Below are 15,775 nucleotides of genomic sequence, written 5' to 3' on the forward strand. Positions count from 1 at the left end.
TGCTGTTTAAAAACCTCCTGAACACAAATGTCAGTGTTTCTGAAGTGTGTGTGTGTGTGTCTGTATTGTAATGCTCCTGGCAGAGTACAGAGGAGATCCATTCATGTTGAGTCCACTCCCATGCAATTTCAAATACCAGAGAAATCATGTAGTCTACATTAAGTGGAGAAGAATTTCTGTGAATATGTATTCCAGATACTTAACTCACACATAAAACCTGCATATCGAAATATAGGAGATGCAGGCCCTGTAGTTCAGAAATAAATAGCCTTGAGAGTGTAATATGCCAAGAGGAGAAAACAAAGCAGGAAAGATCAGATGCTGCCTTTAAACTGAACTATAAAGTGACCAAGAATGTGTTACTGAAATAGGATATAGTAATACCTCTGAATCTTAAAGCAGGTATCTAGATTTACATTCTGGTTTTCAAATAGTAATTAAAATTAAAAAGACGGGTACAACATGCATAAAAATACTTGAGGGATATTTAAATTCATAGGTAGTGCTGTAGAGATAATTATCAACAATTAATATATTGAATTAGGCAGACCTGGTAATTTATTTTACCATGAAGGTCAGAGTAAGGCTGCAGGAAAAATGCACAGCTACTTTATCTGACACCAATTTCTGTTGTGGAACAGCAGTTTGGAAAAATTCTTCCCTTCTAAGCTGAGTGATCACAGGTATTAGGACCATTTTCCACTTGTTGGGAGTCATAAATTATGCATGGTTTCTGAGAATTATCTTGTATGAATATTTTTAAATAACCTTGTGTTATAGCACTGTGTTTACTTAGGTCTAAGGCCCATGTAGCATAACTTTGAATGCTAGTAATTCGTATCCGAAAATGAAAGAATTAACCTAGAATAAGTAGCTTTTAAACTTGTTTCCTCTCTATCAATTTGCAAGAACAAAGGAACATTGCAGTTGGGAAGCTTCCAAGTGGTAAAGACAATAGTTCCAAATTAAAATTAACTTGAAGTTATCTACTATGAATTCAAGTTTATTCCTGTTCAGAGGACAATATATTTTCTTGTACCTGTAATTCCAATTTTTATAGGTTCTCCTCAATCTGGCCAGTCAGTATGTTGCTAATGAAATGTATGCTGAAGCGCTGACCACTTACCAAGTTATAGTGAAGAATAAGATGTTCAGCAATGGAGGTAGGTTATATCCCAAAGTAGATTAAAACTGGTAGTCAGGCATTCAAAGTGATGAGGACTGCATCTGCATTGTGCTGATACTCAGAGAACTCAGCCCTCATGTCTGCCACTCAGAGTGGATGACAGATATTCGTAATGTCTGACACAGAGAACCAAACCACATTAAATTAATTATACTCATGAAGTCTTTTCTTTTCACAGACTAAGCTAAACATAAAGACAAATACATAATTTTCTCATGCCACACATGCTATGTGGTCTTCTCTAGTACTATTTTTTTCTCTTTTGACTTGGCCTTTCCCTCCTGAAAGCTTCTTTTAATATTTTTATATTGAGACTCCTACAGTCTGTTTTTTTCAGAGATGCTTATTTGCAGCTGTCTTCCTGGAGAGCACTATAAATAATCTCTATTTCATCCCTTGATTCAAAATCAGAATACATTTTACCTAATAGCTCTATTCTAGGTTTCATCACTACTTCATCTTCTCTCTCGTCTTCTCTAGAGTTAAATTCGTAGAAAGCAGTTCTATGAAATGCTGCTTTAAAGGGACTTTGCTATCTTATAATGAGGACAAATGTATTGGGAAGTTGTTCTACTTTGTCACTTTGAAACACTTTTGAAATGTTGTAATTCATTGACTCCTTTTGATAGGTATACTGAAGGTAAATATGGGAAACATATATTTAAAACAACGGAACTATTCCAAAGCTATCAAATTCTACCGTATGGCTCTAGACCAGATTACTAGTTCCCACAAACAGATGAGGTGAGTTTCTTCTAGGAGGCATGGTTATGTAATGCAAGTTCTGGATACAGTATGATTTAGGAGTTAAAAAAATAACCTAAACCTGCTTTCTTACTTAGGATAAAAATAATGGAAAATATTGGAGTTGCGTTTATTAAAACTGGCCAATACGTTGATGCCATTTCTTCATTTGAAGAAATAATGAGCATATCCCCAAACCTGAAGGCAGGCTTCAACCTGATCCTATGTTACTTTGCTATTGGAAATGGTGAGCAAATGAAGAAAGCCTTCAAAAACCTCATTGAAGTTCCCTTGGAAGTAAATTTTGAAGAAAAATACATTTCATTAAATGTAAGTTTGGAAAAAATAAACTGTGTCTTTATATAGTACCTCAGGAGAAAGAGGGAGAGATACTGAATGCTTGGACTGTACTGAATATGGAAGTTGATGTGTATTTATCTGAAGTAACTATTTTACTAATTTAGTGTGGCAGTACTGCTTAGATGTGTAAAATAGTGAAAGAACATTTAAGTCTTTTTTCCCTCAAAAGATATGATGTACATAAAATCCACACCACAAGATTGTCTTTGTAATGATTTTGTTGAAATTCGTTTGGGCTTACTTACATAGTTCACTTACTGCTTTACCATCTTAATTTATATAAAATTTTAATAAAATATTTATAAGGTAGAATAAAGGGAGCTAAGCAATGAGTGGGTTAATGCAAGTTTCCTCAAGTGAGTGCTAATAAAACTTGTAATATTGTAGTGTTATTTTACAGAAGAAAACTATAGGGGCATTTACAGATGCTTATTTTAGTTTGTTAGACTTTGTTGGAAACTGGACTTTCTTTGACTTTCTATGATGCTAAAGAGAGGAAGAAATAGTTAATAGGTTTAGGGTCCCTCTTAGAAAAATCCTCTATAGAAAGATCAGGCCTTTTATCTTCTCCCAGCAGTCTTTTTTTCAGTGATGCAAATCCTTCAGTCCTAAAGATCAAATATGTAACTAATCTTCAAACTATCTGCACCTTACAAGTAGCTGTTGTTTCCTATTGTCATAGCATAAGGAAATAAAATAGAATGAATGAAGCAAACAGATATCTTTGTTTATATATATGTATATATTTTAATGCATTTTATATAATTTCTTGTATTAGAAATTATATAACAGTAAGGACCATTAAACCTTTGAATTAATTGAGGACTATGTAAGATCATTTATTGGAAGAAAGCCTTGAGACTAAGAAGTTATTTCTAAGGGTAGGCAAACTATAATTTTAGCAAACATTCCAAGTTCTCTGTTGTTTTGGTTTTTTTTTTTTTTTATGAAGAGGTCAGAGAAAAGATCATGGTTTCCTTCTGGTCTTTGTTTTGCATAAATCTATGATCTGTCCCCAATAAATGAGGAAAGGGTGGCCACCTAGCACATGCTGCATAATTTATTTTAGAGCTAACAGAGATGTGTGATAGAAACCATAAGGTGATCATGCAAGTTATTGTAATGAGGAGGTAGCACAAGTCCTCATTCTGCTGAATACCACAGCAGTTCAGCAAATGCTTATTTTTAAGCATGAGAATATTCTCACTGTGATCTGCAGCCTTCCTGGTCTGATGCACATGACATGAACTACATTTGTTAACAGCCTCAATGTGAGCTGAGACAACACACGTGAGCAGAAAAACAGTATTGAAATAGTTGTAATGCCAAATTTCAGAGCATACGGTTAGAAAGCTACTTTAAACTGAAGCTAGCTTTTTCAAATGTGGAAAGTAAGTGACATTATAGACTATATATTTTACATCAATTTATGTTTGCAGTCATATTGTCTATAAAATAGCTAAAATGTTTGTATGCTGGTATAATTTGCAGTTGTTTTGCCCCCCTCCAGGAGGATGTACATACGAATCTACTGATTGAAGCCATTAAAAACGACAGTTTAAGTCAAATAGAACGTGAGAGGTAATGGTGGACTCTGTTTTTTCTTGACTGTGGTGCCTTGAATTTTAACTCCTGGAAGGATTATCAGTCTTGTCACCTGTCCACAGCTCTTGTTACAGACGTGTCCTCCCAATTCTTAGGAAAGAACATGCTCAGAAGAACCGGTTGGATCACTCAGTTCAGTGTGCTGCCCTAAAGTAGAGTATCTACCCCACATGTTACAGGGTACACTTAAAACTTGCAACGTTTGAGGGTTTTTTAAAAATACAACTAGTGTGCAATGAAAGGAAAATAGAAAAAACTAAGACCTTAATCAAGATTCAGAGGAGTAGTGGTAACAGGGAGCTGTTTACATAGACTTCTGAGATTTGTACTGACTGCAGGAAGAAGCCAGAACATGTTTTGGATTTTTTTCTATACGTGTTTTTGAAATGATGACATAGAATTGTATGCAAGTACAGAATGGTTTGGGTTGGAAGAGACTTTGGAGATGATGTGGTTCCAGCCCCCCTGCCATGGGCAGAGACACCTCCTGCTAGACCAGGTTGCTCAGAGCCCTATCCAGCCTGGCCTTGAATGCTTCCAGGAATGGGCCATCCACAGCTTCTCTGGGCAGCCTGTTCCAGAGCCTCACCACCCTGACAGTGAAGAATTTCTTTCATATTTTTGTGTTGTGCTTTTATGGTTTCTTTTCCTATAGGAAGTCCTTGGCTGAGGAATACATCATGACAGCTGCTAAACTCATTGCACCAGCAATTGAGACGTCTTTTGCAGTGGGCTATGACTGGTAAGAGTCAAGTGTGGTTTGTTTTTGTCTAAACTGTATCAGCTCTTGTGCTGCTTATGAAATCAGTTCACAGATGGAAGCAGCCTGGGAAACACGGTTCTGTGTGCATGTCAAACACAGTAATCAGGCTATTTTCAGTTTGCCTTCTAATAAAACAAAGCATTAGAGTGTGTTCTGTCTTAAAAAGTAATTTATCATCGAAGGTCAGTTCTTAATTATACATTTTGCAGTGTTCTGAATTCACACAAAAAGTTCAATTGAATTTGAAAATGCAAAGTTTCAAAATGGAAAAGCTTTTAAAAGTCTCGGCAGACAAATGCTATATGGAAGGCAGTGACTGCTAGTCCTTAAAGTTGAAGACTAATGAAGACTTGAGGTGCTTAAGAAGTTTTGATCACTTCATAGCATCATTATATAAAACACTGGAATCTAAATTTTAAGAAAGGTTTGTTTGAATTTTGTTTATGAACTTAATAAATATAAACTTTATCTTCAATTTCTTAGAACATTTATACAAGTGTATAGAGTGATAGGCTACTCACACAGTTCATCATTTGGACTTTATTTTTCAATGTACAACTTAGCTTTTGCTTTCTGTGGTATTTTCTACAGGAGAATACTCTACAGAACAAATTCAATTAGACACACTTCCTATAATGACAGTATAAAAATTAATAGCATAACTTTCCCAAAATTTATTTTTAGTTTTTTATGCTAAGGGCTTACCTTTGATACTTTTTTTATTTTAATAGCATTGGAAAATAATATGTATGCAAACATGTATGCAAATGGTTTGTATTGCAGGCACAGTATTACTAACATGTATGTTCGTGTTTGGGTAATGAAAAATATTTGATGGGAAAGGAGGACTGTCCTTTGCCTGGTGTTTATGGCCTGTTAGGATTATTCTCAAATTTTGTGGGTCCTATAATTATCATTCACTAGGAAAGCTGTTTATACTTACAAGAAACAATCTCTCACACAAACATGTATTGTCTGCTAGAATCCACAAGGTGGTGTTTGATGGTTTAGTAATAATCATAATCTTACAATTTCCCTGTTTCTGCTACTCTGAATTATCAGGACTTAATGTGTCTTGTGAAAAAATAGGTTGTTGTTTTCTAATTTGTTAGCATGAGCAAATCAGATTTGTTAGCTCTGTGCCTTGTTTTTTGTTCAGAAACAATAGAAAAAATTGTCAGGTACTCAGTTTTCTTAGTGCTATCCACAGAATATTTGTCATGGAGTAACACATTCTCAGATCTGTTCTGGCTAATTGAACCGCTTTTGCTGAGATCCGTGGAATTTTTTTTTTGTGTATCAGGACAGTTTACTCTTTGTTATTTTAAGCTGAGGTATTCAAGCCAAACAAAGAAGGTTAACCAGAAGTTTGAGCTTAGTTTTTCTAATTATAAACTTCATTATAGGTCCCCTGAGTATTAAAGGTACTTTCGATCAAATTAATTTTATTTAGAGAAATAAAGTGAGGTCAAATATTCCTCAGAGTTCATAACTTCTGACTTAAAATGTGACATAATATTGGGACTATTCTGTCATATTTCATAAAGAACAGTTGGATAGTTCTATCTCATTGCATTTTATGGTTTAAAGGTGTTAAAACTAACAGTTGAAAATGCTTTTTTGGTGTTGCAGAGACATCTGTAATAAAAGAAGGAATTACCAATTTTTATTGCAACTTTTTCTCTGACATAAAAGGCATTTTTCTAAATGCCTGTCCACATGCCAGACCAATTATAACAACAGGCAGTTTATTGAATTAAACTTTTGTTGGCAAAATAGCCTACTATGAGAAGGAAAGAAGGTGGGTTTCCACCAGTTAAAAAAATAGTGGAAGGGATTAAGGAATTATCCCACAAGTTGTTCATTTACTGTGCCTATTTTCCAAGTGTTTGAGAGACCAGGATATGCATGCAATAAATAAAGGTCTTAATTCAAATGATCAGACAGCTGAAAGTAGATCACACCAAACTGTGGAAGTCAGTGGCTGTGAGTGAACATCTGAACTGTCTGCTGCCTTCTGTTCTACACTCTTTTTGCAGAAGACTCTAAGCCACAAATAACTGGGGGATGACCAGAAAGAGACTTAGTATTGTGAATTTATTATTTTTATAATGTCGCTCAGGGACAAAGTCTGTAGTCTCTGGCGTTGTTCACTAGTACTTTTATAGGTTTGGTAATATATGCATCAGGAGATGAAATTTGAAAAGCTGCATTATAGATGTATTTTTGTCAGTTTTTGACATCAAGTATTGCTCAGCAATAGAAAATAAAGTGATATTTAGGCTATGGAGAGGCTTACAGCTGGCCTGTGAGCCAGAGAAGGTTAATGAATAAGGTTTATTTCTGAAAGGAATCTTGTCAAGGCCATTGTCCTGGAGACCAAGAAGAGAGGAAGGAGAAGGAGATAAGTGGGAAAGAAAACTGCATCTGGGAAAAGTATTTTTAGAAAAGCCTTGGGAAAAACAGAGGTGGAGAGCTCTTCACCAATGACTGTTATGTTGATTTATTGTAACCAATGAATAAAGTGTAAACTTTGTAGCGCGTGTAAAAGAAGCAAGAGTCAGCAGAGATACTGTAATTAGGGTGGGTTGTAGGACGGAAATATTCCAACACGTATTTTTAATCAGAGTGCTCTTTGCCACTGTGAAGAAAAATTAGCTAAGAAAATTCAGTTTGGAAAGTAAATTGTCAGAAAAAAAATGTAACTTGTAGGCATTTGCACAGATGCATTTTGTTAATCTTCATGGCTTACTTTCTGTTGCAGGTGTGTTGATGCAGTGAAAGCTTCCCACTATGTAGAGTTAGCCAATGATCTGGAAATAAACAAAGCCACTACTTACTTGAGGCAACAGAATTTTAACCAGGTATAGTAATTTTTCGCATTAGTACTTCTTAATACTGTATTTGCAAAGATAGCTTTGTTAGCCACAGTATATTTTTTTGGCAAAGGAAAATATGATTTATGCAAAGAATAATTATTTTTATGCGGATCAGTAAAATAACTTTATGAAAACACTGACAAGAGACAAGTTTATCTAAATGAAATTTCTGCCATGGAAGTAAGAGTGAATGCAGTGTATTTCAAAATCAAAACACCTAAGTGTAGTTTTCTTCACTGAGTGTCCAGGCTGTCCAGTTAATGGGACTGAGGTCAGTACAGTCAATAGAGGCTAGAAAGCTTGTTGCTAATCATACTGGGGGTGTTTTCATTACTATGAGCTGAATCTTTCTCTCAATTAGGTTGACTATAGTACCAGAATACATACAGCTGCCCCTGCTATGTATAGTTACCATTTATGCTCTGGTACTCTTGCCTTTCCCCACATACTACAGCATTCCATAAAATACTGTAAATTGTCCTTATACTTTAGTAGGCTCCTCTGTCATTCCATCACATACAAAGCCTGGTTTGGAATGTGAGTAGTTAGGAAAAAAGCTTCACCTGAACAAAAACAAAGTCAGGTATCTGACAGGATTTGATGGGTTTTCTTCTGACATGCACTGGCCTGTACATTCAGTGATAGGAGTGCTTGATAAATAACAAGGACTAGAGCAATCCCTAGCTGTGCATGAGTGGTAAGAATTACAGGAGATCATATACAGCAAAATTGGAGCAGAACCTGTGTATACCTCTCATCTTCTAAGGTCATTCATATTCCCACATCTTGGAGGGATGCACACCGGGCCGCATGCTTAACTTCAGCCTGCTTTTACTTCTCATATTTAAGCTTTTCTGGTTTTCTGAGCAGCTCTTGCTCTTCCTGTCTGTCTTGACCTCTTCTCCTTCCCTGTAGGTACAGCAAGAGAGTTATGCTGTATTATCCTGCATGTCTGACTGTTGTGGTTTAATTCCAGCTGTCAATTAAGCATCACACAGTCACTCACTTGCTCCCTGCCCCACTGCAATGGGGGATAGAATCAGAAGGGGAGAAAACTCATGGGCTAAGATAAAGACAGTGTAATAGGTGAAGCAAAAGCTATGCACACAAGCAAAGTGAAACCAAGGAATTCATTAACCACTTCCCATGGGCAGGCAGGTGTGTTCAGCCATCCCCAGGAGAGCAGGCTCCACCGTGCGTAATGGTGACTTGGAGAGACAAACAGCATCGCTCCAAATATCCTCTCTTCCTCCTCCTTCCCCCAGCTTTATATGCTGGGCTTGACACCTTATGGTCTGGGACATCCCTTTCATCAGCTCGGGCTGGCTGTCATGGCTGTGTCCTGTCCCAATTCCTTGTGCACCCTCAGTCCACTCTCTGGTGGGGTGAAGGGCAGAAAAGCCCTTGGCTTTGTGTAAGCCCTGCTTAGCTAAAACAGTGTTATAAACAGTTCCCAGCACAAACCCAAAACAGAGCCCCATACAAGTTTTTATGAAAAGAATAAACTATCCCAGCCAAAACCAGCACATTGAAATATTTTCTGAGATCAAGAAGCAGTTTGAAAGTTTGCAAAGTTTTGGGCAAATCTGGTAGCTTTACTGATGATAGCTTTTGAAGGGTGAGAGTGTTACAGGTAGGTGAAAAGTCTTATGATCTCAAGAATTTATTGTTTCAATGTTATTTTTTTTGGTGATTTCCTGTCAGTATAGGTTAAAAAAACCTAAAATCAGTTCTTAGAGGTAAAATGAGATACAGAGATAGTTGGTGACATTTTGTGGAGTGCTTCAATGGAGGGTGAGGGAAGTGTGTTGGAAGTTAGGAGTAAGGGGAGAAGAACCTTTTTACTTGAATTATGTGACAGAAGACCTTTAACCTGCACTGGAACCACTTAACAGTAGAGTGGGACTGAAGAATAGTGATCGCAGAGCATCTTTGTGTTTTTGTTCTAATAAAACTGCAGCTGACATTTACATTCATCCTGTCTGTCTGTTGTTCATATACTTCCTAACTCACCAACTGCTCAACACACCTTTGGCTGAATGACAAGAATAGAAACTTTTTTAAATACTCAATTTAAATATTTTTAAATATTTCAATTTTTGAAATACTTATTGTGTCTTTTTTTTTTTAAAGAAACCAAACTAGAATAGGTTTCTCCTATTACAACAATGGGCTTAATTATGGGTTCATCACAATGAATATTTAAAACAGTCCTTGCATATGAAATATAAAATAAAATTCAAGGGAAAATAATTATGTTATGTTTAGTTGTGTAAAATAATTTTGATATTTTTAATATCAAGGAATAGTTTTGAAAATTAATTTTAAAACAAAATTCTGCAGGTTAACCATGCACCTTCTTAACATCTCTGGCACACTCTGCTAGTTTCAGACAAGTTGCTTTGAAGTTTAACTTCTATAAGCAAATAATTTGGATAAACTGGAAGCAAGTCACAAAGAATAGTTTGGATAGTCTGTGTTGTGATTGTTGAACCTCAGTAATTGTTATTTTTGGGATTAAAGATTTAGAAGTTCTTTAGAAATCTTTAAATGTAACTGATGATCCAGTGCTACTTTACAAGGACAAAAGGAATATTGGATTTTCATCCTAGGGCTCATAATTGCTGAAATTGTTCAAGACACCCTCAACATAATTTACCAGTAAATGAATTGAGTTCAGAGTCAGTATCATCCAAGGTGCCATTTAGCAGTAAAAGCAAAGGTAAATAAATCAGATACAATCGGAAATTACTTTTCAGAAAGTAACTTTGAACTGTAAGGATCTAAATTCACCAAAAGTTAATTCCATGAAGAAGTACCTCAGATATAAGATGTAGTAGTGTTACATCTGGAAATATTTGGGATCATTTCCTTTTTAGACAAAGTCACAAATATATAGATATAAAATTTAAAAGTACTGTAATTGCAATTCTTATATTTCTAAGACCATAAAATCTAGAGCCTAACTTTTAAAGTGCTTTTCTTGATTGAAATTGATGTATTTTAAAATAATTTTCTATTAGAAGAATGTTAGGATCATTAATAGTTCCTAGTTCTTGGGTTGAATGTAGTTGACTACATCTATGGACTACATTTAGCTTTATATATTTTGTCATTTTGCACATCATGAATACAGTTGTGGTTTTTGTGTAGAGTAGCTGAGAAAACTATGTATGACAGACAATTGAAACTTCTCTTCATGTTTGTTTTGGCATTTGACATATAGTATTATGCCTTTGCTTTGATACGTAAATAGCAGCTTAAAGATTTCATGGAAAGGAAGAAGGGAACTTTTGAATTACTAATGTTGATAGTTAAATTCTGGTTGCCACATCTGTGTTCTAGTAGATGATGGAACTGGGCTCACTCTGATATCCTAACACTTTGTGTTGTTAATATAAATATTTAGCATAAGGGAGACAAATTTATTTAATAATTTAGTCTGCAGTTACATATGTTATTCCATAGTCAATGAAAAGAAAAGCTGCCTTTTATATCAGAGGGTTTTCTTGTAGTTTACTTGCTATAAATGTGCTCTTTTTTGTCTATAAACATCTTTATTTTGAAGCTTATGAAATTTAGTTTTCATGTTAAAGTTTTTAAAAAAATCTTCAGGCCTCAAACCTCACATTTGAGTACTTCTTAAACATAAGACAGTTGTCATCATCTTAATACACAAAGGCACATTGAAATCCAGTCCTACTCTATGGTGTGTTTTTTTACATAGTGTGTTCTTTTTCGGCTCTTTAGTAAGGGTTTTATGTCAATTCATTTGTGTTCACTCAAAGAACTAGAAAAATAGGCATGAGAATTTTTATTAGTGGACTAGATTAAAAGCAAATCATCTAACATTGTCTTTTGTATGTACAGAATTGTCAGATACCTGTAGTTCACAGTAGCCTTATCTAATCTAAATTTTGGATAGGTAGTAAATAGCCAATATTACTGAAATTTTGTGATGAAAATTAATGTTATATAAATGCAGATACACTTTTTTATGTAGCTGCTCACAAATGTGTGTTACAAGCTCTAACAATTACCATGTATATGAGTATATGAGTTGATAATTTCAGCTGTTTGTTACAGTGAAGTTTATCAATGCTTTCTGAAAGGATTTTGGAATAAGTTCGCTTCAGTGTGAAGTAAGTTGTTTCCAAATTATTTCTAGGCACTGGAGACTTTGAAAATGTTTGAAAAAAAGGATAGCAGAGTAAAGAGCACAGCTGCAACAAACCTTTCATTCCTTTATTATTTGGTAAGTGCTTCAACAAGACAGGTTAAAACTGCAGTTTATGTAGCAGCCTCTGTATTTTTGTAGCAATTTTTGTGTCTGCCTAAATAATCTCTGTAAACAAGAAGAAGCTGTACCTTAGTTATTCTGGAACACCAGTTGGCATTTGTATCAGGTCCCTTTGTATACTATTGATGAGAAGAAGAGTGAGATTGAGCCCCAGGCCACAGAAACATGTCTGCAGTTGGATTTGTGCCAGAAGCTCAGTGGCTGGATTTAAAATGTTGGCCCTGGGGACCCTGACTGAACTTCAGGAACACGTGAAATACATAGCTTAGGCAGGTGTATTTGTGTATGAAGTTTGTAAGGTATGGATTTTTAATTTTATTTTTTAATAAACGTTACTTTATTACAACAAAGAAAGCTTGCAGACTGAGTGGGGCAGAGTGGCAAGATGTCTCAAGTTTTATCTGGAACTTCAAAGTGAGGTTCTACATTATGCAAATATATAATAAATATTGTAGTGCTGAATAATGGGGTTGTTTTTCATCCTCCGTCCCCTGAAAATCACATAAGAAGCCACAGCTGTAAGAAAATTACCAGACAAATGACTAATACAATGTTTGTTTTGTTCATGTAGGGGAATGAATTGGAACAAGCAACTAACTATGCAGATTTAGCTGTAAGTTCTGATAGGTACAATCCAGCAGCTCTAACTAACAAAGGAAATACTGTTTTTGCAAATGGAGACTATGAAAAAGCAGCTGAATTTTATAAGGAAGCTCTCAGGAATGATTCCTTATGCACTGAAGCACTTTACAATCTTGGTAAGTCACAGGTGCTATTGTGATTTAGCTTTTGACTGAAGGTAACAGTAGTGTTTCTGAGAATCTATCTTTGAAAGTTTTCTTATAGAAATATGTGTGAACTACTACTTTATTGAGTAATTTATGTTATGGCAAGGTTATTAACTTGTACTAACTTTCTATTCTGCAAAAAAAAATTTCCTGTGTTAACAACATTAATTAGTAATTGGAGATGAATAAGTTACTTTGTAGATTAAGAAATTCATACTGCCTACTAAAAGGATGTTAGTTTCAGAATTATTAAACCATCAGTCATCCTCCTCTAAGAATAATTTTTTCATCTTGTTCAAAAAATTAGGTTACATAAATTCTTGATCTTTGGGTTCACATTTCTTGTGTTTATCAGTTTGGTAGGTCTTGCTGGCTGGTAAGAATTCTGTGTGTGGCTCTCACAAACAGAGAGTCCTTTAAAGTCAAGGCAGGCACACCGCCTCCAAGTACTGTGTTCCTATTTTGCTTTTCTTGGTTATTCTTTCAGTTAGTATGCTGAAGTAATATGTTTCTCATTATATTAATACTGTGACCTTTATTTTTTAGGTTTAGCTTACAAGAAGTTAAACAGGACAGATGAAGCTTTGGATTGTTTTCTGAAACTCCATGCAATCCTTCCAAATAGTGCCCAAGTCCTTTACCAGATAGCAAGCATGTATCTTTTTCTGGGTTATTAAATCAGGAATGGTGGTTTTAGTAAACTCAGTTAATCCAAAATACATGTTTCCATCATGTCAAGGTGATTTAGAAATTTACTATGGTGTCCATTATAGTAAGAATGATTTATTATATAATGTTTGTGAGAAAAATGAGACCACAACTTAACCCTTATTGAATATTTCCAGTGAAGCAAATGAAGAACATTAAGACTATTCACATTGCAGGGATTAGATTTACACTCGGCATTAGATTGTGTCATGGAATATTTAAAATGCTGCTGGTTTTACTATGAAAATAATGTGGCAGGTATAAGCACAATTAAGTAAAATATTTAAGAAAAAGTTTTATAGCTAATAAATGAGAAGTTCTGTTCTGAAAGCTGTTTTCAGATCAGTGAGTGTATATGTAAGAAAATAATTGTCTCCCAGCACTGCAAAATCTCAGTAGATTGAAAAGCTGAGGGAAGAGGTTGGCTTTGCACATCACCAGTGATATTCTAAACTATGAACTTCTTTAACAATACTTCTGAGGATATCCAAACTGTAATAAAATCCTCCCCAAGGCAGAACAGATTCCAGTTGATGTACTACACTTTTAACAGCAGTGTAGGTAATAAAAATGTATTCTAGTCAGTAAAATAAGTAACCTCCAAAAATACAAAAGGGCTCTCATCTCTATTCCGTGTATAGCCCCTTTACAGGAGCATAAGTGGCCTGACAGCTCTGAGTATTCATCTGGGGTAGAAATTCTCTGCTCCACTGCTATGTAAAACTGCTTTCCACCAATTCTCAGAAGCTTCTTCCATGTCAGGTAGGATGCAGCAGAAACTGAAAAAACAGGTTGGGCAGTAGCTCCAGCTGACATTGCTGCAGAGCTTTGAGCCACAGTGCCATTCAGGAGGGAAGAGCACACTGCAGGCTGAGTTGCAGCTAAAAGAGCTGTTCTCTGGACTAGAATAGTCTGGGCTGTGCTCCTCAGACATAGAGCAGAAAAACCCCCTGCTGGCAAAAGGCTGTTCTTGGAATAGCAGTTTTACCTAATCACTTTAGAACAAAATGCTTTTAGTACAGAAAATATCCAGGTCGTAAAGGCTGCAAATAAATGGCCTGGTTCTCACACTTCATTCTTATAAGTTAAGAGGTCAAAGTCAGGTTGGTGTCAGAGAGAGAGGACAACTGAGCCCAAAGTTCTCTTGAATCCAATGTGGTTCTAAGGTGAAAGAGCAGACAAAGTCTCTGAATACTTTTCTTCTTCTAGCATAACAAAAATACTTGCTGATACAAAGGAAATTATGAAAACAGTGTGGAAAAGTCATTTTATCTCCACACTACAGTGACTGTTGTAGCGTTCACCATACAGATTGCATTAGGTAAAGTAGTAGAGATTCTGAGTAAATCAAACTACCATTGGCATCAGTCCTTGACTGAGGAAAACTCAGATACCAGATCATGGAAGATCCCAGTCAAGCCATAGAGTGGCTGCTGCAGTTGATCAGTGTGGTACCAACTGATCCACATGTACTTTCAAAGCTAGGGAATTTATATGATACTGAAGGTGATAAATCCCAAGCTTTTCATTATTACTTTGAGGTACTTGCTCTTTTATTGCTTTTTTCAATGTACTTTGTACTAAGTAAAGAAAATTTTGCCGTAGGTTGCTATATCAAATTAACAATTGATTAATTTAACCTTATGAAATGTCATCCAAAAAGAGGATAAAAGAGAGATACTGGAGGATAATTAACAAAATATAATTTTTGTAGTCAGATCCTAAGAAAATACTTAGACTGTGTTTCCATGTGGATATTGGCCTCAGACTTTCCACTTTTTTTTATTGTAGTCATTGTGTACACTAAGCTGTAATGTTAATTTAAAATGTAGCCTGGGACAAAATAAAGTCAGGATATAATGAAACTAATTTTGGAGGTGAGTAATGTGACTGAGTTGATTGAAAACTGTGTCTGTATAATAGATACTGAGATACATACATGTTGTGTTTTGTTTATGTTTGGAAGTTTATATATATATATATTTTAACAGTATAACCATACATTGTGTATACACAGTTGCCTAAGGATAGGCAGCTTCTTTCATTTCAAATCAGCTGTACTACTGTCTATAGTTTGTAGAGATTCTTCTGTGTTAGAAACAAGAATAAGATGGAAGTGTCTGGTGCATTCTGAGAGTTCTCTTTCTTTATCTGTGCAAAGTGAGGATGACCAAAGGCTGTGTTGCAATCTGAATTACCAGTTGAGTTGTGCTTGATGATAATTTTGCTGCCTGTTTCAGAGAGAATTTCTAAAAGGCTGAAAATACTATTCATGTAATTATGTATAGAATGGAATGCTTTGGGGTGAGTTTTCCATCCGAGTGATGTGAATGTGAAATTGTACACAGATTAGTTGGCCTTGTTTAACGTTTTTGGTAAGTTATTCCTACATAAATATGATTTAGTAATTGTTTTTGCTGTTGCAAACTATTTAAAATAGTA

The 15,775-nt window shown here is 35.3% G+C and overlaps 1 protein-coding gene across 4 annotated transcripts in view; it reads left to right on the forward strand.

Annotated features, from left to right (window-relative positions):
* The window catches only part of IFT88 (intraflagellar transport 88), a 41,214-nt gene that overhangs the window by 5,072 nt on the left and 20,367 nt on the right, over nucleotides 1-15,775 (forward strand). For 3 of the 4 annotated variants that reach the window (XM_062514652.1, XM_062514653.1, XM_062514654.1), the window contains exons 9-18: nucleotides 1,061-1,163; nucleotides 1,816-1,930; nucleotides 2,029-2,260; nucleotides 3,801-3,871; nucleotides 4,551-4,637; nucleotides 7,423-7,522; nucleotides 11,706-11,792; nucleotides 12,409-12,595; nucleotides 13,172-13,280; nucleotides 14,724-14,874. In XM_062514652.1, coding sequence (XP_062370636.1) covers nucleotides 1,061-1,163; nucleotides 1,816-1,930; nucleotides 2,029-2,260; nucleotides 3,801-3,871; nucleotides 4,551-4,637; nucleotides 7,423-7,522; nucleotides 11,706-11,792; nucleotides 12,409-12,595; nucleotides 13,172-13,280; nucleotides 14,724-14,874 — 1,242 coding nt within the window. The remainder of the gene's footprint in view (nucleotides 1-1,060; nucleotides 1,164-1,815; nucleotides 1,931-2,028; nucleotides 2,261-3,800; nucleotides 3,872-4,550; nucleotides 4,638-7,422; nucleotides 7,523-11,705; nucleotides 11,793-12,408; nucleotides 12,596-13,171; nucleotides 13,281-14,723; nucleotides 14,875-15,775) is intronic. The other variant, XM_062514655.1, reaches the window with a different exon arrangement.

Source organism: Cinclus cinclus, chromosome 2, assembly GCF_963662255.1.
Source record: "Cinclus cinclus chromosome 2, bCinCin1.1, whole genome shotgun sequence".
Lineage (NCBI taxonomy): Eukaryota > Metazoa > Chordata > Aves > Passeriformes > Cinclidae > Cinclus > Cinclus cinclus.